This window comes from Chelmon rostratus, chromosome 20 (assembly GCF_017976325.1).
Source record: "Chelmon rostratus isolate fCheRos1 chromosome 20, fCheRos1.pri, whole genome shotgun sequence".
Lineage (NCBI taxonomy): Eukaryota > Metazoa > Chordata > Actinopteri > Chaetodontiformes > Chaetodontidae > Chelmon > Chelmon rostratus.
This window is the reverse complement of record NC_055677.1, coordinates 7,777,467-7,802,345: the sequence shown is the minus strand read 5'-3', so window position 1 is coordinate 7,802,345 and position 24,879 is coordinate 7,777,467. Positions and strand designations below refer to the sequence as shown.

General features: G+C 41.0%; 1 protein-coding gene across 1 annotated transcript; it reads left to right on the top strand.

Moving 5' to 3' along the window:
* The first annotated feature begins 474 nt into the window (after positions 1 to 474).
* smchd1 (structural maintenance of chromosomes flexible hinge domain containing 1) lies at positions 475 to 24,777 on the top strand. Its single transcript, XM_041961506.1, has 47 exons — positions 475 to 796; positions 3,646 to 3,721; positions 3,900 to 4,058; positions 4,395 to 4,477; positions 4,631 to 4,764; positions 4,895 to 5,009; positions 5,409 to 5,528; positions 5,667 to 5,830; positions 5,936 to 6,029; positions 6,132 to 6,342; positions 6,438 to 6,558; positions 7,929 to 8,112; positions 8,597 to 8,791; positions 8,888 to 9,001; positions 9,414 to 9,520; positions 9,760 to 9,842; positions 9,986 to 10,099; positions 10,319 to 10,396; positions 10,501 to 10,620; positions 10,708 to 10,852; positions 11,031 to 11,133; positions 11,552 to 11,624; positions 12,189 to 12,328; positions 12,930 to 13,058; positions 13,162 to 13,386; positions 13,599 to 13,741; positions 14,224 to 14,309; positions 14,394 to 14,512; positions 15,655 to 15,816; positions 15,964 to 16,092; positions 16,222 to 16,301; positions 16,475 to 16,632; positions 16,733 to 16,848; positions 16,938 to 16,999; positions 17,340 to 17,427; positions 17,624 to 17,755; positions 17,877 to 18,029; positions 18,136 to 18,262; positions 19,473 to 19,592; positions 20,000 to 20,079; positions 20,185 to 20,307; positions 20,507 to 20,688; positions 23,288 to 23,397; positions 23,778 to 23,848; positions 23,932 to 24,100; positions 24,187 to 24,345; positions 24,436 to 24,777. Exons 1-47 carry the CDS (start codon positions 632 to 634, stop codon positions 24,519 to 24,521), a joined length of 5,907 nt encoding a protein of 1,968 aa, XP_041817440.1. The 5' UTR covers positions 475 to 631; the 3' UTR covers positions 24,522 to 24,777.
* Positions 24,778 to 24,879: the final 102 nt, after the last annotated feature.

Genomic DNA, 24,879 nt, shown 5'->3' with positions numbered 1-24,879 from the left:
TAAATAAGTTGATACAAGACAGAATAATAGCATCATCCTGTAACATATTTGTGAAATACGATCCAGAAATGAATCTCATATGAAATAACTTTAAGACCAAAGCATGGTGAGACTTGAATATTGTTCCATCATACAAATTTCAGTTCGATATAACAAAGACATTTAATGCACATTTTTTTCTATTTGATGTTTTTACATTTTTTAAGGTTTTTATACGGAGCATAATGTAAAATGACGGTATTCTGTAAATAAGGTTTAGTACATTTACATTGAATAATTTAAGTGATTTATTAGCACACATACTAATCACATGTCAAAACATTACAAACTTTGGCTGAAATATAAAAGCCAGAAGTGGTACTACATGAAGAGCCGTTTGGGGTGAGCTGAGCCAAATGATCGTGTTCACTAAAATGAGTCTAAATTCCCATCATTATTTCCTGTTATCTTTTCGATAGGGGACGTAAGGCGTTTGTCCCTTAAGACTTTCTGTAGAAACCAAAGTGAACTCTCAGAATGTATGAAGACAGCAAAAAGACGGGACGGGGACTGTGATTCAGCACCCGCGACGGAGGCATGAACATGAATATAGTTTAGCTAGCCAGCTAAGTTGTGCACGGAAGTTGACAAGATGTTTAAGCGGCGCGTTCAGCGTCCCTCTGCATCCTTTAGGCAGGAAGAAGTCGACAAGAAGGTCTGTGTTTACGACTGCCGCTCCACAGACACCGTGGTTAATGAGAAGTGGCTGGAGACGAGTGGTCTGGACTTCAACGACTTTCTGCTAGATCTTCACAAGGTAACGGTGGCTAACTGTACTCTGGGGTGAGGCAGCAGGCTGTCTCCGATGCTGGTAAAAAGTTTTATGAATGTTACACTAACTTATTCTTAAATTTGACTGTATGGTTTTCATTTATTTATTTTTTTTCAGTTTAGAGAGGCTACGCCGACCGTTAGGCTATGCAGTCGTCAGAAAGCAGGAAATTAGCCAAAAAAATTGACAAATAGTGTTTGTCAGCTAACTTAGCATAGCAAGATGAAGCTGAATGTAACGTTACTGGGATAAATATATATTTATCTGAAGTATGTGAAACCATAAGTTTGTCCCTCTAAACAATACATGGCCCCTGTGTCTCCCAAAGAAGATAAACAAAAATGGCCTCTCTATAATCATAACACCTGTCAACAGACAACTTATTAAAAACATGGTTATTGTTGGTTAATAATACTCTTTGTAATGCAGTCTAATACAACGGCCCTGCAATAAATTATTTTTCTATCAAGGTTATGTTATTCCAATGTGTTTTTAATATTTAGTCTATGTATTGGTATGCTGTAAATAACACTAACCTCAATCAACTGAAACATTGATAACATGGACAGTATAGCCCTAATGAAGCTAGGATTTCTTGTTGTGTTGTTGAAGTGGGTGTGGACACGTTAGGTTTCGCTTATTTGCCTCAAGGAAACAAAACTGGTGAATAATGAAGGGAGCACAACTGGTGTGCCACGTTCAGTTACAGGTGCAACTGTCCCTCGAGTGAGTGCAACGATGCAGAAACATCCCTACGGGGATGGCATGGCGACACATCCTTTTTAAAAACAGGAAAGCCATTTTGTTGAGAGGCGTTTGCTTTTCTGTCCTGTTGGTTCGAGCTTGTATGGTGTCATGGTTTTGATATGTGGCCGCAGACTGTACATTCAGCTATTTGCACGGTAGATCTGGAATCCATCTGAATCCTTATATGAAGACACTGCCAGATTAGATTTGAGGAAAGACGTCTTAAATTCATGCCTGAAAATATTATAAACTTGTCAGAGGCACATTTGGGACATCTGATTAGATTTTTGACTTGAAACTCTGGGTAAAATCCACATCATTTCCCTATTGCTTTCTCTTACAGACCGGTTCCTCCTGTTTTCTCTTTTGCTGCAGCTCTAACTTGTTTTAAAAGCAACCCTGTTCTAGACTCTGATTTAACCTGATTATTTTTTTCTCAATTAACTGATGGTCGTTTTCTATGTCAGAAAACTATGAAAAGTCATCAGAGCTCCTAAAGCCTCAGGTGATGTCGTCAAGTTGTTCTACCAGCACTCCACGAAGATCTAATCGCTTGTCCAGCAGCAGCCAGTAACCCTCCATGCAGGTTGCAGTGAAGTCTGATGAGCATGGTTATCATCAGGAAGAATGCAAATGCAGGCAGCCCCGTTGTAATGGAGATGCAAATCTCGCTGGGTTGTCATGCAGAGTCAAGCCAAGCCAGCACATCTGTTTGGAAAATGGCTAAATGAGGCACAGCAGGCCTGCGTTGAGACCACAGACTGCAGTGTGTCTTGTGTGCCACACAGGAAGGACTTGAACAGCATGACAGACTGCATCACATAATACATCAATTCTGTGAACTCGCCGCCTTGCCGGCCCGGACTGTGTGTTGCCTCTCTAGCAGCGAGCACTTGTTAATAATAAGAGGAAAGCCTTCTGGTGTGGAGACAGGAAGAACTGAGAGTGTACAGCATGACCTGAGGGAGAAGCTGAGGGAGTGCAAATACTCCTACACGAAGAAGTTGGACGCCAGATTCCAGCAGAGCAATCTGAGGGAAATGTAAACTGGAGGGCAAATGAGCTACACTGTTTCTTCAGGAGGTTTAGTTCACATTCCGTATCTGTCTTGTCCAACACACACACACGCCAGTGCACAACTAGACTCCCACACGGGGTGTATGGGAGTCCCCCACTGCCCCCTATGCTTTTATGGCTTCTCTCCTCAGTTCTCCCTGGTGAGCTCCTTGGACCCAAACCCCCCACATTTAAAGTGTCTCTCCTCCAATGAGATGACGAGCACCCTCCCCCTCCTGACTGTGACTACTGGCCAAGTTACTGTGTGCCTCACTGCATGATTGATCGGCGGCTTGTGGTCGAAAGGACGAATACAGGAAGTCCTTCCTACCCAAAGCAATAAGTCTCTACACTGCCTCCATCTGTCTAACAGAGAACTCCCAGCTTTTTGCTCCTTCAGTGAATTTGCACATCTTTCCACTGCTAATCTACCTCATTGCATTAAAATAAACTCTTGTCCAATGTACATCGTATGTTATCCTAGATTTACATCTTAGTACATTTAGGATATTGTATTCTAGTTATACCATAGTCTCTGTGAATACTTGATTCTGATTGGCTGCATGGTGTCCGTTATTTCCTGATAATGTTCCAGTGAAGCTGTCTGCTCGCTGTTCTAAATTAATGCACAGCTTGTATCTAAAAAGAGTAACCATAGCAACAGGGACGCAGTCAAACCCTCTGTTTACAATGTATTGCGACACATTAACAGGCCAGCATGTAATTTCAACCGTGAGTGACTTTCTTTTAACTTTTTTTTGACAGTAATAGGAATTAATGGCCTCTCCACGTCACGAATTCCTGATAGTTTACACCTCATCTGACATTATCCCTCACATGTTCTTATATTGTGCATTCTATAGTTCTGTATTCAGCTATTTTTATTTATTTGTTGTGTTGATTTTTCTATTGATATGTATTTCTCTCCTCTAGTGCTGATATGTGTATTCACTGTTCCAGTGCAGTGCCGAGACAAACAAACAAATAATATTTGACACTCACATCGAGCTTTTTTTGTTTGTTTTTTACAGGAATTTGCAATCCGTCCACATGAACCATTTGTGTTGGTCACGACTGACAGAACAGTCCTGGATTTTGACAAATTTAGTGAGTTGTGTTGCCATTAGTTTTAGATGAATAAAATATATAAACACATTTTAAACTGTGTTGAATTTGTCCTGTAAATGTCATCATCTGTAACCCAAGATTTTCAGACCTCTGATTCAGGCTGTTCTGAATTTGCTGTGATTCTAAAATAGTTGTTTCCATTTTTATTTTATTGTAGGGGAGCTTGAGAATGACAGCACCCTGTACTTGTTGCATCGGGAAGCTCAAGCTCTGTCAGCGGCAACGAAGGAGCGCATCAAGTTTGTTCCTCATTATGATACGCTGATCCGGGGCGGCATGTATGAGTACTATGCGAGTGAGGGCCAGAATCCGTTGGGTAAGTGCTTACTTGATCTGACTAATATACTTTAGATCACATATGTCAAACTGATTCCATAAAGGGGCGTGTGGCTGCAGGTTTTAGTTCCAACCAAGGAGGAGTACACCAGGCCAACCAATCAACATCAAGTGATCACTTAGTTATCAGCTGAAGACTGAGATCAGCTGATTAATTGATTCCAGCCTGGTTTGCTCCTCCTTGGTTGGAATGAAAACCTGCAGCCACATGGCCCTTTATGGAATCAGTTTGACATGCCTGCTTTAGATGGACAAAGAAGATTAAGCTGCATATCATTTATCATAACTTGCTGAGTTTTTGTTATTTTTTTTCCAGCATACGCACTTGCTGAGCTTATCGACAACGCTCTTTCAGCCACAGCTAAAAACACAGGACAGAGGACGATAGAGATTCGGATGGTTGGTTCTGCTGCTGCATATCATTTAGAGTATCACGAAGTATTTGTTCATCATGTTGGCATGCTGTTTTGACATCAATGTAAAGGTCAACAGAGAGTTCAAACAGTCTGTACCTTTATTTAAATCTGTCAGTGACTTCTTTCTGTTTTCCAGCTGTTTGATGAAACTTTTGGGAAACCTGCTCTGATTGTTTTGGATAACGGGTGCGGGATGACCTCTAAGCAGCTCAATAACTGGGCAGTGTACAGACTCTCTAAGTTTTCCAGGGAAAACAGCAAATTTGCAAGGTTGGTGTGCTTTACTTTGTAGCTTCAAAATAGCCATGATTGTCCAAGGTGTGCTTTCAGTGTTTTATCTTGTAGTTTTAAATGCCCAAAATTTGATTATATGTCTGTTTTTCTCCTGTCTTCACTGCAGTAAGCAAGAGGGGTATGTTCAGCCTGATCCTGTCCCTCGTAGTCTCAACAGTGATATATCCTACTTTGGAGTTGGAGGAAAACAGGCTGTTTTCTACATCGGAGATTCAGCCAGGGTAAGCCGTCATGGAAATGTTACAGGCAGAATTAGTAGGTTTTGTGGCATTCAAATCTGGCTCCTCCTGGATGCGTGCTTACTGTCTGGCACCTGGTCGCTACGTTTTTATAAAGTCCTGCCCTCACACCCTGCATGCTGTTATGTGCTGGGGACTACATTCCCTGGGACATCCACCAGAAATGTCCTCTGGCGTGTATTTGATTGGCCGATGCAACACCTTGTCGGATAATGTCAGATTGTGTTGAGCCAGGGACAGCCCTGCCTTTTGTTATGTTTTTTTTTTTTTTTTGTTTGTGGGGGCCCTTGACACCCTTTACGTTGGCACCCTGCTGCATTGCCTCATTCAAAGATTAAAAGAGCAGAAGATAAGCATAGCTTGGTTTCCTTTGTTTTTAAGATGATCAGTAAACCAGTTGGCTCCCCAGATGTCCATGAGCTGGTTCTGTCAAAAGAGGAGTTTGAGAGAAAAGATAAGAACAAAGAGGATATTTACAGCGGGACCATCACAAACAGGAAGGTCAGTGCTCTGATTTAAAAGCTATGTATATGCACACTAGTAACTTCAAAACAAGGTGATCATGATTTGTAACAGGCAATATGGAGTCTTCTGTTTTAACATCTCTGCTCTGTGTGATGTTTCATCCTCCTTCTGCAGCCCGGTGACTCCTCACATGTGAAAAAAGATGAGCGCTTCCTCCATGCCCTCATCGCTGAAGAATCTAGGAAGGAAAGCTTCACAGCGGTTGTCATCACAGGACTCCAGCCTGAGTTTGTCAGCTTTCTGAAACAAGATTATAAAGTGTGGACCAGACAGCTAGCGTGAGTACATTCAACCTTAGCATGAGATGTGTGCTTTAACAAGACCCAAGATGTCTGCTTTGACTGATTTAATGTAAAAAAAGATTTGTTTTGTCCATATTTCAGTCATATGTATCACTATTACATTCATGGAGTCAATGGAAACGACAGGAGCAGCAACTCTGCAGACTCAAATGATGGCCCTAAAATTGACATTCAGGTGAGGCTGCTGGTCTTCAAAGCTTTAATCGTTGAAGAGAGTGACTTCGTAAAGCGGTCTATTTCAGCAAATACTATCATTTGACTTTTCTCTTTTAATCAGATCACTTTGAGGGAGAAGCCCTCCATTTGTCCCCGTGTGATGAGTCTCAGGGAAGTTGAAGATGACATGGAGACTCTGTACATTAACGCTGCTGTAGACAAGTTTGAGTTTAAGGCCTCCACCGAAGACGATGGGACGGTAGAGGGAGTCATTCGGTATCATCCCTTCCTCTACGACAAGGAGACTTTCCCTAAAGACCCTAACGTGCAAGGTATTCAAACTCTAAAATACTGAATATTTTGCCTTATGATATATAAAAGCGCTGGAATAAAATTGGGGATTTTATTTTGGTTCTATATTTATCAGCCCCTCATGATGATGAAAATGATGTTAATGAGTCTGGAGTCCTGGATCAGGCAAGAGGGAAAAGGCCAATATTTGACTGTTTCTGGAATGGGCGGCTCATACCTTACACTAAAGTGTCTGAGTAAGTTAATTTTTTTTCCACTATGAAAGAATACAATGTACCATAATTATATGGTTGTAAAGCTTTATACAGTTTGGCTACTCTTCCAACTGCCATTAGCTGCTGCTGTAATACCCAAAATATCCCCATCTGGGGATTAATAAAGTCTATCTTATCCTTTTTTATCTTATCTTTTGTAAGAGTTAGAAGGAAAATATGCAGATTTTTTTTTTTTTTTTTTACTTAAAGTGAGTCATGTCTGTAGCCTAAATATGACACTATACCTAGCAGGTGGTTAGCTTAGCTTAGCACACAGACTAATTGTCACAATGGAGCAACCGACAGAGGGATAGGAACTGCACATAACCCCCCATTAAACCACAAATTGTTTTCTTTTCACATTTACGCATGGCTTAAACAATCAAGATATATAACAGGTTAATTCGTGAGGTTTAGAGGTGTTGGTACACAGATTTTTTTACCCATGTTAGCAGCATGACTCTGTGGATAGTGATGCTGATGAGTTGGTTCGTCCACCACTTTGGTCCAGACTGAAATACCAGCAACATCAAACAACATTGTTCCCAGAATATGAATCCCAGTGACTTTGGTGATCCCCCACACATCCCCCCTGATGTGTCGTTTGTGAACGAGTCGGATCTATGACCCGGCTCCTTGAACAATGGGAGCTGGCTCCTGTTTGACAACCAGTACTCTTTTTTTTTGGAAACTAATACAAGATAAAATAGTAGGATGATCCTATAGCGTGATAAATACAATCCAGAAGCTTCTCACTTGTAATAACATTAAGAAGTATGTTGCGCTGGTTGCCAAAACATACTTGCAACACACAAAACATAGTTCAGTGTAAATAAAATGTTCAATACACTTGTAGTGGTTTTAGATCTTTTTACATTATTTATTAATTTTATACCAGTTATAAATATATTCATACATATGAGCACACACACCAATCATAGGTCAAAACATTGCTAAATTTGTCTGAATAATAAAAGCCAGACGTGGTGCTAAATGAAGAGTCATCTGGGAGCAAAAAGACCCAGACGTTTCCTCTAGCGTCACCATGACGTTCACATTTGTTTGATTACTGTGACATCTCGTACAGGCCGCTGTGGCTCCCAGTTGATTAATTGTAATTTTGTTAATCCATTAACTTTTCTTCTAAAAAACAAGCTTAGTGTTCATTAGAAACTACAAGCATATTAACATGCAAGACTACACTGAACATGCTGTAAGTCCTTATGCTATGCTAAGCTAGGCTAATCGCTTCCTGGCTCCAGCTCTGTATTTAGCATACACATATGTGAGTGGCAATGGTCTTCTCATCTAGTATGTTGGTCGTCTTACTTTGTGCTGTACATTTGTCACAGGTTTGAATGGTGCACTTGGAACAGTAAAGAACCAAAAGAGCTCGCAGAGTGTTACAGTCGGATTTCAGGGGCGCTTTTCGCTGACGGCAGATTCAAGGTCAGCACGAACAAGCTCACCTTCCTGGAACTGGAGCTGAAACTGAAAAACAAGGGCACTATCTTCACACGCGTCGTTAATGGACAGGTGGTCATATACAAACTTTTTTTGAAGATTAGAACAAATTGCAGCCCCACATTCAAGAGTTTTACTTTGTAGCGCCTGTATTAGACGTGGATGTATATTTTTAAGATTGTTAGTACATAAAGAGATACATGCTGATTCTATTATTGCTGTTGGTGTTGTATTTATTATTTGAACTGTCAACAGTTCTGCAGTTATTTCCCTCCCTGATCAAGGTGCTTAACTATAGCAAAAACCTGAGAGACAAAACAGAGCTAAAACAACAGTGAATATTGAACTATGGACGTGACTACAGTGCAGCACTCTTCATGTTGCCCTGTTTGATAGATATATATTTGGATATTTGCCGAGTTAGCAGTTATGGAACTCCTGTTTTAAGTTCCTGTCCTTACTGAGGGTCAAAAATCTCAGTCTTAATGCAGCTTTAGCTTTATTTGAGAGCTGCGAAGAAATGAGTGCTTGAGCTTTTTTATTTCCTCGTCCCCAGAACCAAAGAGCTAACATTAAGAAGGAGTTTACACAGTGGCTACAAAGCTGTCATTACAAGTGGGACAAGCAAATACAGTTCCTGGGCTACAAGGAGACCATAACGCGAGCCGATATGCCTAAGAAAATGCAGCACCCCTGGGCGACGTTCTCCTCCATCAAATGGGACGGGAAAACATACCGAGCAGGCCAACTCGTGAGCATCTGTTTTTGTTTTTCTCAGTGCATATGTGTACAACATACTCTAATTATTCTTTATAATGTGTTGATGGCTGCATGCTTTTTCATACAGGTGAAGTCTCAGAAAACGCAGCGCATTCTGTATGGCACCGTGGTTCAGTTTTTGCTGCATGGAGAGTACAGCGAAGATGTCTTTGCCACAGGAGGACAGGTTGAGGTGGCTCTGGTAAGGAGGATGGATTTGACGTTTTCTCACATGTCAATCTTCTTTGTCTCTTGCTTGCTCTCTCTGTATGTTAAGCCATTTTTTGTTCAATAAAGGAAAAATGATTTTAAAAAGGCTTAAAAGTTTTTGAAAACTTGAAGAACTCTCTTCAGATTGCAGAAGATTTTTTTAATTTTAATTTAAATTTTTCCTTAAACTTATTAAAATTGAGTCTAATATGACAAAATAAGGAATAGTGAAATGTTTTTTGATAGAACTGACACATTCACATATTTTTAACACAAACCTTGTCTGTTGCGGCTTTATTAGTGTTTTTAGACAATATATGGCCACTTAATTTTTTTCTTTTTTGGCTGTAGCTTTTAGTTTGCTTGTATTCAGCGTGAAAATGGTAAACAAGTCTGTTTCCTAGGAACCCAGAGCGTTTTACGACGAGACCAAGATCATACCCATTTCCAAGATTGATCAGAGCGCCACTGACGAAGCCATCAAGAAGAACATCGACAATGACTTCGCCAGGTGAGTAAGCAGATAGTGGAAATGCTCTCATGCTGCTAGCATCTAATCCAGACTTTGTGATGCATTTCTAAAACAAAGCAAGAGCACCATGTAGAGCGTTGTACTGCATAGTCATCTCCAGTGTCAGATGTAAGTCAGTGATAATGAATGAATGAACCTCCACCATCTTTCCTTGCCCTGATTTGATGTTGCAGTTTAAGCCTTTGTCAGCACAAATAAATTGCATTTGTTCGTTCCAGGCTTCCAGACAAACTGAGAGTGGACTGGCCAGAAGGTAACCCCTGGCCACAGAATGCGGTTCGTGCAGCTGGGACCCCGTTCGGTAAGTGCTGTATTATTTGTACACCGCATGGGTTCACATACAAGTCACAAGTGTGCATAGAAACATGATAATATTTTCAAAAATGTCCGTTCTCATGGAGCCCAAGATGTATGTTTTATGTTTTCACTTTCACATCATTTCAGGGCCACTCAAAATCGAAATTCTAAACAGGAAAGAAGAGTCGATATCCAGGATGCCATCAGTGGGCCAGGGATCAGGGAAACCACTGATTATTGAGTTCAAAATCATCCAGCATGGTAAGAAAAAATAAACGTGCTCCTCTAAACCTCTGAGAGGAGGAGAAAAGAGAGAGAATTTGGGACATTTTCATTTGTAAAATGACCCAAGAAAATTATTCCCTTGAACTTTCTTTCGACTTGTGATTCTTCTTCCAGCTCTGCTTTGTTTGTCAGCTTGTAATCAGTTGTAGTGTTTTTCCCTGTGTTGTTAAAACTCTATTTGCCTTTCATACGCAGGTCCTAAACAAGACCAAGTAATTGCTTCTTACGTTGCTCAACGGTCACCAAAGTGGGGGTTCTGGTTCAAAAAAATTGGTACATTTCTTTTTATTCATCACCTCCTTCTTTCTTTTCTTTTTGGCCTGATTTTATCTGCTGAATGGTCAAGCATCAATTTTGAAGCATCTCCTCTTTGACAGAGTGTCTGACCCACCTGGGGAAGTATACTGTGACTCTGACAACTGAACTAAGTGAAAGTAACGCTACTGCCTTTGGAGGCAGAGCGCTTCCCAGCTACAAACTCAATTTCACCATCAAAGGTAAGGAAACCCACAAATCTTTACAGCAATATTTACTGTATCATCCTGTCTGATGCACTAACCACGCACTGCCTTTATCCTTCGCAGAGGGAAATGCAGAGAGTTTCGTCATCGGTGAGGTGAACCCCACTCTCCATGTAGGAGTGCCGCTCGACATTCCTCTGCTGATGAAAGATGGTTATGGCCACCCGACGGTGCCTCCTCCCCATCTCAAGCCTGTACTCAAATGCAGGTTGGTCAATCCACTCCGTTATTTGAAAATGTTAATTTTCTGTATATTTTCCTTCTTTTGTTATTGCTTGAAAAGCTATGATGACCCGATTTTCATCTAACAGCATACTTCGGTAGCTGATTTGTATGATGTGGAAGTTAGCTCTGACCCTATTGTCATTATCATTATTATCATTTAGTGACCTGGACCTGAGCTATGAGAAAGTGGACAGCAGTGGGACGGCGTTCATCATCCGAAGGGTCAAAGCAAGAGGAAAAGTCCTGAATTACCAACAATCAAAGGTTAAAAAAAATTGCTCCTCTCAGAAGACATGTTTTCCTGAATCTGTAATTCTGTCATTTATTCGTAATGTGATTATTTATTTATTTTATCTATCACATGCCTGTCTGCCCTTGGAGAAGACTCTGTTGCTCCCTCCATTTTTCTAATGCATGCAATAGAGTCCAGCCCTTTGAGGCAAATGTGTTGTCTGTGATATTGAACTATATTAAAAAAATGATTTGATTATTTACGAGAAAGGTTGATGGAAAAGGTTTAATTATGTAATAAGTGATCCTTCTTGTATGCACACTCTTATCTGCCTTCGAACATGTCATGTCCCATTTTCTGCTTCTAGTAAAAGAGTACAACGCTTAACACAAAGACCAACAAATGCCTATCCTTTGTTTATTTATGTCCATCCTGTACTTTATTTTGCAGCCATATGAGCTGAAAGTGACCCTGCCTGGTATGAAAAACGACACGCAGAGTATGAACATTGTTCTTCTTCCAGGTGAGACTGCACTTATTCATCCATTTAGAACAATCACTGAACACGTGTCTGTGGTGCATAATGTTCTTTCAGTGATCTTGATTCGTTAAATGCTTGAAATGTTTAGAATTTATAGACAGAAAATTAATGATTAAAGCAACATATTTTTTTTCATGATTTCAGCTTCTCAAATGTTAGAATTTACTGCCTTTTCCTTTTTATTTCAACATAAATGAAATATATTTGAGTTTTGGATTGTTGGCCAATCAAAATGAGCAATTTGAACTTTGGGCTCTGAGAAATTGTGATGGATGTTTTTTTTGCACCTTCTAGAATAAAAGATGAATTGATTCATTTTTTAAAAAGGCAACAGTTGTAATACAGCAAATGGGCCGTTTAATTTAGGTTGTTTGGGCAGGTTAGTTCAAATGAACGCAGTTTGTTTTCACTCAGTTGGGTCATGGGGGGCTGTGGTTGAAGTGGTAGTCTGTTGGCTACGAGCATTAAGATAAGGATCCGCAGGGCCTCTTTAGCATCTTAACTTTCTATGTGTAAACAATCAGTTAGCTTGATAATGCTTTTCAGGTAGGCCACATTCCCTCCTCGTGATGCCAGAAGACAATCCGATCACAGCAGAGAATGGAAACCCTGCAAGGTTTGATGTTGAGATTCACGACGAGGCTGGAAACATCACCTCTCACCCCAAACAGATCGTTCACTGCCAGGTATGGATGTGCAGTAGCTGGGAAATCACTGGATAGCCGTGTTAAATCTCACCTGACTAACAATAAAAGGAGAATTTTGATTAATCAGGCCGTGCTGGACTCACTGACGCAGGAGTGTCTGTTGCATCTGTCCACTTTTCAGCCAAACCTTCTCATGAGAAACATATTTTAATTAATCTGTTTCAACATGTCTATCTCATGAGAATTGAAGTGCTCTTGCATGACAGTTTATTCTGTTTACCAGCTAAAGAAAAACTCCCTGCGGCAACCATTAAAATTAGTCTTAGTCATCATCTTATTAGAAGTAAGGGAAAACAAGAGGCCTTGTCACTCCCAGAGACAAAACACATGTGGACAGAATTCCTGTTGTTAGGGTTTAAATCTCACAACTTCAAATAAATAATCCATAACTCAAAACATTTGGTTTTGCTTTGTTTTTGTAACATACATTTTGGTTTAATTTGCTAAAATTCAGTTTTTTGCAGAAGCCTCTACACTCTTTTCTTCTTTTTATTAATATGTTTTTGCCTTGAGTCCTTTTTTCCTTGATGTAATAAAATATGTTTAAGGTGCTGTTCTGTAAAAATATTTTTTCTTTCAGGTTCAGGGGCTTCCACTGGTGGCGACTGACTGCAGCAACACTGGAGCTGGACAGCTTGTGACAAAGCCCATAAACCTGAAAATAACAAAGGGAGAAGCACAAAAGCTCCAAGTTCAGTTCAAAATGCCTGTAAGTAAAAAAACGAAGCAAATAAAGCTTTCTGCTTAGTAGAACATTCTCTGATTAAAACTTTGGTCTTGATGTCTTCACCCCTTCTTTGTTTTCCCACAAGAATCAGAAGAACGTTGCTGCAGTTGTGAGGGAGCTGAAGGTGCTGCCCAGCACCAGAGTCTCTTTGATGGATGTCTACAGTCAGGATGATGAGAATCTGGTCCTGAAGAACAAGGAAAAGATAGAGTGGCAGGCTGGAGGCTTGCTGGAGAACCTGTTCTATAGACTGTATGATGAGGCTGGTAGAGAGGTGCCTCTCACTCGTGAAATAGCCTCCAAGATCAAGGTGTGCATGGCTTAGATTGTCTTCCAATTGTGTTTACTGTAGCCTATCCTATTACACAGATTGTGGCCCTTTAAACAGTTATTTTATCCGGAAAGATTCCAGGGGTCTGTGATGATCAGTAAAACAAACCACCTGTAGCAATGATTCAGCAGTCATTATGTTTGAACTCTTCCCAGCTTATTGCTGACTTTTTATTGCTCAATTTGCTGAAGGTCAACTGGACGGGAGATGTAAATCTGGACGATTTGGCCCAGGGGAAGCTGCCTGATGTACAGGTGCCCACGCATGTGCATGATGAGCACTTCTACCAGGTGTCCTACCAAGACCAGAGTGTGTCTGTCTCCTTTAACATAGTGTAAGCCACATACCGACTCAGAGTGTGATGCAGTGTTTGCAAGCTCTCAAGCTTATTCGCTCTCTTGTGGGTTGGGTGAAAACATAGTTGCTCTCATGTATGTAAGATAAATATGAAGCTACAGCAAACAGCATGTTAGCTTAGCTTAACTTTTGCATAAAGACTGGAAATAGAGGGAAACAACTAGCTTGACTATGTCAGAAGGTTACTTCTTCTAACTGCTTTCTAAACTAACACTTTATATTTCCTTTGTTTAAGATGTACAAAAACTCCAGTATAAAAATGGCTAAAAAATGGTGTAAAAAAATGGTTTCCCCCTATTTCCTGTCTTTTTGCTAAGCTAAGCAAACCTTTAGCTTTGTATTTAGCAGACAGAAGTGTTGATTTCCTCATCTAACTCTCTGTAAGAAAGCTGTAAAGTATATTTCCAAAAAACATTTCCTTTTGATAGCCCAACTCATCCTTGCTTGTTTCGTTTGTAGGCCTCGGCCGGATGAACCAGCACGACTGAAAGCAATCCTGCCACAAACCTCAGTGAAACTAGGTGAAACCCTGCCTGGAAACATACGTGAGTATGAATCCAATCACCCATAAAACGTATTTTAAAGAAATGTTTGCACACAAAATGAATCCCATCTTTTCCCTTATACAGACTTGCAGCTGGTGGACCAGTATGACAATGTAACCAATGCACTTACCTCTACCAGTGTGAACCACATAAGCGTGGAAGCTGAGGGTCTGGACAAATCAGCTATGGCCTTTACGTGGCAGGTGGGAGAATTGAAATGTAGTCGTTCACTCATGAAAAGTATTCCAAATGTTTTGTAGCCAGTTATATGTCTTATGTATGTTCCTGTATAACAATGTGTTGCATGAGGCAAACAAAACACCCCAAAAGCTTGAATTATACTGATACGGAGCAACAGTTTTTTTTTTTTCCTCTTACCTGTTGTGCTATTTATCTCATTCATCAACTCCCACCAAAACAATCTAGATGGGTAAATATCACTACAAGTAAGGGGGCAAATGTATTGATTTTGGGGTGAACTGTCCCTTTATAAAAAGACTTTCTCTGAGTAGAAAGTAAACACTTGGTCTCTGCTTGGGCGCCATCTGAAGCATTCCTGACCCAGGGAAAGTGTTAAGGAGTGGAAGACCTCTGATTTATTGCCTGGAAATTTCCATCCCTTATAAATTTACAGGGCTTTCTTGTGGAAAGCCAGCAGCCGAGTCACTCATGAGAAGACAGTGTTTTCTCCTACACATTTTGCTGTTCATATTAATTATTCATTCGTCTTGCAGCTGTAACCGAGATGCAACTTTTCCTTTGGTGCTTCACTGTATTACAGAAGGCAAATATTGTACTTTTTGCTGCCCTACATTTACAGTATTGTACAGCTATAGCTACTTGTCATTTTGCAGAAAAAAGATAAAAAAATTGTAATGAACATATTAAATACTAGGGCTGCGATTACTTTAATTTTTGTTCAATCTGCTGCTTATTTTCTCAATGAATCGAAAAATCATTTGTGAAAAATGGCCTTTTACAATTTCCTAGAACACAAAGGTTTGGTTTGTCTGAACAACACTCCAAATCCCCAAAATATTAAATTTACTATAATGTAAAGAGACCAAGAAAAGCAGCAAATTCTCACATTTGAGAACATGGAACCATCAAATTTTTGTTGTTTTTTTTCTTGATAAATGACTTACTCCACTCTTTTCAGCTCAATAAGATTCAATGTGTTGTTATACATCAGATGAAACTACCCAAGAGTGTTCAAAATAGTTCAAAGTATCTCCACCTAATCCAGCTACAGCATTACTAATATTTAGTAAAGTATCTGAATACTTCCTCCTTAACTGTGTAGCTTTACTAATGAGTTTATCAACACTGTGTGTGTTGACATCAGGAGAGCAGCAGTTCTCTTCTGGTGACGGGGGTCCAGTTCCAGTCTGGGACTCCTGGGTCCAGAGAGATGTGCTTCACCTATGGGACCTATGTGGAGAGAGTTATGCTCAAAGTGACCCCTGGAGTTCCTGCACAGCTTAAACTAGTCGTTAAGCCAGAGGAGGTAAGACTTACACTATCAAAATAAAAGCATAACCGCTTTAAATGGTACAAGGCTTTCAGTGCTCTTATTTAACAGTTGTGTTATATTTTTATTATTCAGCAAGGCAAACTGTCAAAGGACATGTTTGTTTGTTTTTTTATATACAAGCCTTTGCAGGTGTTAAATGAGCGCGGCATCGCCACACCCTTCATCGTCCAACTGTGTGACGAGTGGGGAAACCCCTCTCCGGACCAGAGGGTCGTGGTAGAGGTGAAGACCTCACCTCCGTCACTGAAGGTTTGACCTCTGACACCTACCATTTACGTTGTTCTATTTACATAAAGTCTCATAAAGTCAGTAATGGCAGGAAATTATGAGCTGTACAAAATGATCTAACAGGACAAATGTAATGACTTCTTGTTTTAGGTGACGACAGATGTTACGTCACAGCCTGTGAACACAGAAGGCAAAGCCTCTTTTGTTGTGACTAGGGTGAGCGGACCAAAGTGAGTGTCACTTTTTAATACTGTATGAAATTGGAGCATTTGTTTACCATCATAATGTAAAAGTAGTTCCAAATTAGTGAGTGTATCTTCAGCCATTCATATTTTCAGTGCTGTATATACAGTATGTCCCAGCAGTCACTAATGGGAGTGTTGTTACCCTGTCCTTCCACTAGGGGGTACTATCAGCTGGAGTTTTTTGGGTCCTTCAACAAGAAACCCATCTCTGGTCCATCAGTGAATCTCACAGTCATCCCTGATCCCAACAAACCGGTCAGGCTGTCAGTGGAGTATGACACCAAAGCCAAGTTTCTTGCTGGAGGAAAATTCCCAGGTTTGCATCTCTGTGTTTGTAAAGCTCTTGCTTCACTGTGTGCAACCGGTTCCCTGTCCGTCTTAGCAAACTGAGAGCAGCTGTGTGTGTGTCTGTTCAGTGTTCTCGGTGACCGTGGTGTCTGATGAAGGAAGCCCGATGACGAATTTTAACCCTGCTGCTGCGTCCATGTTTCTGTGGACGGGACTGCCAGCAGGAAATACGCCTCCACAACTGGTGAGCAAGTAACTGACAGAGGAACTGTCACTGAGTTTTATCTGCTTTTCTTTTAAACTCATGTTTGTTTGTTGGCTTCTATTGTCTAGGCCTTTGAGCTGAAGTGTAGTAAACCCATGGAGAATGAAAAGAATGACTGTTTTCGCTTCAGGTAAATGCTTTCACATCCTGTTCTCTCTGAGCTGTTGCAGGATGATTTTTAAAGGACTACGAATTATGATTATATGCTTTATTATTTGCAGTAATACTGGATACAGCTTGCTTGGCTTTGGCCAGCTGTAAAATCCAGGCAGCCAGTAGAGACCCCAGGAAGTTACTGCTTCTAGCCAAGAAATAATACGCCGCATAAACCGCCATAAAATGTCAAATTGTTACAATGGTTTTGTTTTTTACAAATTAAATAAAGAAGATATGTTGTGTTAATTACTGAGCTTTGGGGTGCTGGCGGGTGGATTAAATGTAAACTTTATTTTTGTTTTCTTTCACTGCAGAGATAAAGAGATCCCAGTAAAAGTTGGAATACACAGCATCCAGTTTTCTCTACGCATAGACAAAACAAGAACCCTGTTCAGTAATCAGGTTGGTTGAACCCAGAATCTGGAAACATCACAGCACCTTAATGAATTATTTGCAGACACCCAACAGTTGACTTTTTTATAACACAAAGTGGATGGAGTCTTCACATTGTTGTGGTTGACAGTGGTTGTTCGTTGAGGCCATAATCCCCGCTCACTGAAAGAAATGACTAGCCTCAGCACTGCTTCCTGTCTCCCAGATCACCATAAATGTGGTGGCCAATCAGCCTGTCAAACTGGGCCCCGACTCTCAGCTGCCAACCCCAGCTGTTTCCTACAGTAAGGACATTGCCAGCCGAACCTTGGTGGAAAATATGACTCTGATGATAATGGTGAGCTTATGTCCTCTGAAAGCATTAATGTAGATCAGAAACTGTTTTCCGGTTAGATACATGAATTTTAAAGGTGTAGTTTGGGTGTTTATCAGCTGATATTTAACCTGATTGCTTCCAGGATTCATATGGAAACCCAACCGGGCAGGACCTGGACGGGAAGGTGAAGGTTTTTATAAAGAACTCACACGGAGACAACAAAAACCTCCCTCTGTTTGAAGGCAAAACCAACAGCTTTCAGTTTAGCTTGGTAGAAGGAAAGGCCCACATCACTGTGAGTAACTATTTGTCATAGGAAACACTGCAACCTTTATCTTGGCATGCCAGGGCCCCATGATGCACATCACACATATGATAAATTGTATATTTATTCTGCGCAGAGGCTGGCTGTCATGGAGAACTGCCCCGGAGAGGACGGCAGTTCATACATTCTCCTCTTCACCCCTGAAGTGTCGATGGCTTCCACACCCCTGGCTCCTTTTGAGCTGCCCTTCTTTTTTTACAATGGTATGATTGAGACTTTATTCATTAACACAGGCCTGCTGCTGGGCTGAAACTGCTGCACGAATGAGAGATCTGACTCGACTCACATTTCACACACGATTAGATACTTAGGGGGTTTGAAAGTGAATATGTGCAGCTTACCTACATGAAACTCTCCTTTCTTTTTTCTTGTTATTCTTTTCTGCCCCTTAGTGACTTCCAGCCATACAGTGTTTTATTTGCTCAGGTTTTCGGACATACTTAAATTTGTCAAGTACCCGAATACGATGGAGGTGAATAAGAAGTCGTACCAGTGCACACATTGTGCTGCTCAAAACTAGCTTGTCAAGCTGAATTCTGTGACCCCTCCTCAGATGTGATGTAACTGCCAATAAGCTGAGGCATATTACATTTGTTGACTTTCCGACTGTGTTTGTAAAAGCGGAACGCTGACTCCCCTCCTCTTTTCTAGAGTCAGGGTAGCAAGGAGCAGGAGGAGGAAATGTCCCGGCTGGACCAGTCCCCTGCCCCCACACCTCTTCTGCATCTATACTTTCTACTTGTCACTTTGATCATGAAGGTGACACTGCTCTATAGAGTACATAGGCTACAGTATACTATAGAACTGAGTATTTGTAGTATATAGTTTAGAGAATATTATAGACCCAAGATAAAACTGTCAGAAGGGCCAGACTGAGAGAAAAAGGCACAATTACAAATCTGTCTGCTGCTTCAGCACCACGGACAGCTTCATGGATTCATCAATATACTGCAGAGTCAGACTGCTGGTGGTCGGTGACATGGATTCTAAGCTGCACAAACCTCAGTCAAATAAAGGATCATTGAGTCGGGCAGACTAGACTAACATATTCAACTAAACATCCTCTCTGACTGCACTCTCTCTGCTACAAAAGGATGGAGATAGTGGTTGGATCATCTGTCGGCTAAGACAAAAATACTTTGAGGAGTGAGTTGAATCGAAGTTGGCCATAAGTGGAACCAACACTACCCAGGTGGAGGATGTAACTCCAGGTGCTATAATCCTGCAGCAGCGAAAGTTGTCGCTACCCATGCTATCTCCCTCCCCCTTCATCGTAGCGTACTACGTTTCAAAGCATATTCACAGCTTGGCAGCACAAAGCCCTCACTTCCTTCATCACATGGGTGCAAAGGTAGACATTTATTTCTTGAACCAATCTTTGAAAGTGCGTCTGTTGATTGTTTTCCATTGTAGATGTGGAGAACCAGCAGAAAATGTCTGAACTAGCCAGGAAGAAAGATGAGCTCACTGCTCGTGTTGCTCTTTATAAAGACACCTTTTCTGCATCTCATGAACTCCTTCATTTGCTGACCTGTAAGTTCTTTCTTCAAGTAAGCTAATATTGTGTGTATGTGTGTTATGTGTCTGTGCAGGTGCTACGAGACAAAGTGTGTACAAGAAGATGTTATTTGAACTTTTTCGTATTAGCGACATTGAAGAAAGAATCACCTTTTCTATAAAACCCACCTTTCTCTTTACAAAGAAGCCAAACTACTAAAATTAGCTAAAAGTTTTATTTAATTAAGGAAATATGTGATTGAAAAGTATGTTAACAAGTCAACGAGTCAGACCAAACATTTGGTACCAGCTCTCTATTATTGTTGCTACAGACTCATTTTGATCGATGCAAAACCTGCCCTGCATGTGTCCGTGCTTTATGTTTGTGTCTGCACATACGTGTTTGAGACGCTCTTTAACTGCAAGTATTTCTTCCATACTAGCTTCTCACCTGGATGCAAATAGAAAAGAGACCGAACAGAGAAATGCTCTGATCCGGAGGAACGTGAAAATAACACAACATGTATGTTAAAAATGTGAATTCTATACATGTTACTTATGTGTATCTAGAAATTGTGATATATTTATTGGGAGGTGACATTTGCGGATTTTTTTTTACTGTTTGTAGGTCCCAGATGTTGACAGACTGATAGCAGAGAAGACTGCTGAAGCCGACAGGATCCTGAAAATGCCCAGAAGAGTCTGCTCCATCCGTGATCCCTTTAGGGGGCAGCAGGATGTTCTGGGAATGGTAATGTCATCGGAAAGACAGGCTTTTCTGCTGTGTTTTAAAAACGCTGCTGAGTCCATTCAATATTCAGACTAATATTTGTGTTGAGGGGGGGGGCAAGGGGACTAAAGAAAGTATCCTCACTAGTTGCAGCCTGAAACAGTCACAGGGTTTATGTTCCAGAGCGGTGTGTGTCTCATGCTTATCCGTTTCAATGCAGGTTGGACACCTGGCCTTTGTGCAGGACGATGATGCGGCGAGGGTGATCTGCTGGCATATCAGTGGCGACATGAATTGTGTCATCACCAAAACGACGGCAGCAGCCCGAAGGATCTATGTCAACACCCGAGGAGAGCAGCAGGTCATGGCCCTCGACAGTGTGTTTGTGCCACCGGGCAACAGGTACACCTTCTGTGTCAATGAGGATCCTTTAAAAATATAACTTTAGGTCTGTTGTGACACTAAAAAAATTGTGTGGGTTCATCAGTCCTAACACATGATTCATACACACAACATCGTTCATTTCGGTGCTCCTTGGTTATAGTCTTTAATTTATAAGTCTCCTCATACCTCAAGCCTTCCAACAACAGTAATTTAAAGACCTTGTGGCAACTCCCTCTTGGACAGACTGTCTAACAACTAAGAAACAAGTCCTGCTTTATCATGCTGCATCAAATGATCTAAATTTCAATTCAAAGGAATTTATCATGTAGATTAATTCATGCTTTAACACTTGGGCAATTAAAAAGGAGGAAGGCAATCTTCCTCCACCAGGGCCCCAACTTATTAATTGTAAATGTGCATTCTGATTTCATGATGTAAGACTTCATAAACACAGTTGTTCTCTTTGATGACTGCAATTATCATCATATACAAGGAGGCCAACTTCCTTCCTGCTGGTCTTTACGCTGGTTGATTGTGTGTTGGCAACTGTTGCAGCTGTGCTGCACTTGACAAGTTTGTAAGTGCAATTTGTGATGTTTTTTTGCTGCCGTTGACAGCATCCGCGTTGCAATGCAGTCTACATCTGCACTACAGTACTGTTTGATCTGCAACTAACAATGATTGTCATTATTAATTAATATGAATTCATTTAAAGTTTTTCCTATAAAATTGTGTAACACACCCATCACTGTTTTCAGAAGCCCCAAGTCCCACCTACAGTCCCAAACTGTAGAACATTCAACTAATTTTCAGATAAGAGAACAAGAAACAGGAAATAATGACAAATGAGAAGCAGGACAGAGTGGATGTTCAAAATATCCAACATCAAAATAGCTGCAAATTATTTTATTTGATCGTTTCAGCTCTAATGAAACCAATGTAACTTAGAGCTGAAACTATTAGTCGGTTAATCAAGCACTTCATTAATAGGAAATTAATATTTCACTTGTTGTCTGTGGTCAATGGAAATAACATCTCTCCTGACCCAGAACTGGCACTCTTCTCTTTGGACGCTCAGGGAACGTTTTGAACTAAACCTCTGAGGAACAATTAGCATCGATGCTCTGAATTGTGTCTACCAAGAAGATGATTCTGACCAGCTGGAAGTCACCTCCACCCCCTGCTTTCACATACAGCTCAACCAAATGATCATTATCAAACAGTGGAGACAATATGGTTCTAGAAAGCTAAAGCATCCAATCGATTCTTGAGTGTATCATTCACTGTCTAGATAAAAATTGTTTTTTATGTCCGCCAACTCTTGAAACATCTGACTGCAACATCTTAAAAATGGCGTCCAAATAAGTTATACAGTACAAACAGCACGTCTGGCAGCTTCGCTTCCTCCTTTTCTCCTTTTGTTTCTGTATCACAGTCATACTTTTTTGTGTTTTAGGATGTTTACATGTGCTCTGAGTATGAAAGAGAAAATTTAAAAAGTAAAATATATTAAAAATTGATGAACAGGAAGTTCATCTGCAACTATTCTGATAATGGATTAATGGTTCAAATCAGGTTTCAAGCAAAGCATGTACTTATTCACTAATGTGAAGAACTGCTTTTTTTGTTTTGAATCATAGTAAACTGAATATCGCTGAGTTTTGGACTGTTTGTCGGACAAAACATTTTTGGAATTGAAAAAACACTGGGCAGATTAATCTGTGATAAAGTAATTGTTAGTTGTGACAATGACTAAAATTGCTGCAGTCTTGATGTTCACTGTAGTTACTCTCTCATCTCTGGCTGTCAGTGACTGCCTGGAACAGTCGGAAAAACACACCTAAAAATAAACAGCTTCATAGTGTGAATTTCTAAAACTTAAAGGATAACTTTCGTTTTTTACAACCTGGACCTTATTTGTAGCATTAAATACGACCATTTACTAACCCAGACATCTTTGGTGGCATTTAGAGTCGTTTTGAAGAAATTGGCCCCAGAGGATATATATCTGTATAATGCGAGTACTCGGGGCATCCATGCGCAGCCTCTATAACACATAATCTGCGGAGAAACTCGTTCATATTCCAATATTTTGTTATGATATGCTGGTGCTATTCCCCTCTGAGCCCGTGGTGGCATGTTATCGATATCCGGAGTCTCTAGACAACTACCTCTGACGTGGATGATGTCATTACCGAAAGCCAGGCGCTGCGAGCAGCCAGCCACAACACGTCTAACTCTGCAGCGGTCGGCTACGAATACGCAATAACAACCATAGCTGTGCCAAACTACAGCTAAACTAGCCGACCGCCGGTTCAGAGGGGAATAGCACCAGCATATCGTAACAAAATATTGGAATATGAACGAGTTTCGCCGCAGATTATGCGTTTATAGAGGCTGCGCATGGATGCCCCGAGTACTCGCATTATATGGATATACGCGCCGCTCCTCTGGGGCTAATTCCTTCAAAACAACTCCAAATGCCACCAAAGTTGTCTGGGTGAGTAAATGGTCATATTTAATGCTACAAATAAGGTCCAGGTTGTAAAAAACGAAAGTTATCCTTTAAAGTGTCAGATCATCCCTGCAGCCTCTCTAAGATTTGCATTGCTTACAGACCGCTGCCACACATGAGAAATGGCCACATGCTCTTTGTGCCCCCTGGGAACCCAGTCCACGCCAGAGAGCTCCTAATTTACCCCCAAGACCCGGAGAGCTGTGAAACCGGTGAGCTGCCTCCAACGGATTTCCAGTTCTCAGTGTAACATTGCCTAGTTGTTGTTTTTCATTGCAGATTTATTGTATAAGTCAGGGTTTCTGTGGTTTCCTAGAGGCTTCCCAGGTCTCTTGTGTTTTCTGTTGTTGGGTATTTCCTTTAGGCCCCCGCTACTCCTGTTGACTCTTGGGTAAATGGTTCCACCTGGGATAATCTCTCAGACGTGGGGGGGTTCCTCTCAGGGGGCCCCATCATTGGGGCAGAAATTGGGCCTCTTTCACCACTTTAAAATGTAGTGGACGTTGTTCAGCAGTTTAAGCAGTGAAAGTTCTGAGTGTTTTGATTTGTCACAGCAGGTCTGAGGGTTTCCTGCCTTCTGCTTCCTTTGCAGTGTTTAAAAACCTCCTCGGAGATACTATCCTGATGGATGACCTGGACTCTGCAAACAGCTACAGACAGGCGGTGAGTGATGCTTGCTGCTGGAGCCGTGCCATAAGTTAACAGCCTGGTGGACTTTTTTCCTCTAAATGTGCTGTTGCTTACAGGTGGTGCAGAATAAGATGCCGTGTCCCACCATCCTGACCAGGCAGGGGGACAGGATCAGTTCCAGGGGGAAGTTTGGAGGCGCACAGAACAAAGCCCCACCGATGAACAAATTACAAGTGTTTGGGGCCCCCCGCCCACAGCAGTACTACACTCTTCAGGAAGAAAAAGGTGACATCCCTCATAGTCATATGTTGAAGTTTATATTTGTGGTCCTGCTCTCTCAGTTCATGCTTTAATTTCTCTTTGTTCAACAGACCTGCTCATTCAGTACTGCTCAGCTCTGCGGAAGATGGATCAGGCAGCGAAGGAGCGTGACGATCACTTAAAAGAAATGAAGTCTACAGAAATGCTGAAAAAGAAGCAAGAATTGGAGGAGATTGAGAAACAGCTGAAGGACATTGAGAGACAATGTGGTATGTTTGTAGGCCTGGGAGTATGGGTGGAGAACACATTTCATGCTTTTCATATTGTTGATTTCTAATTGGTCTGTGTTCCACTTCCAGTGTCCACCCCAGTAAGACCAGTGAAACGGGGTCTTCGGGATGCTGGTGAGCCGTCAGGCATCATTGCAAAGAGAGCAAAGCAGTGATCCACATAAGAGGTGTAGTCCAACCTGACAGTTTGATCACAAACTTCTTTAGACATTTTATTTCACATTGAGTTCAGTTTTTGTAATGCACCTTTTTGTACTAATTCGTTTTTAAATATATATATATATATATGTGTATGTGTTTAATACATCTGTAAGTAAACTGCTTATGACAAAGTTATGTGCATAGCATGATATATGTCAGAGAATGTCTGAAAAAAATACATATTTACCGAGATTTCTTTGCCTGGGTCCTTATTTCTACTCAGAAATCTTAGTTTGAGGAATCTGACATGCGCGCACGTTTTACGCACGGGATAATTACGGTGCCTTTTCGAAACAAAGACGATCATTATCC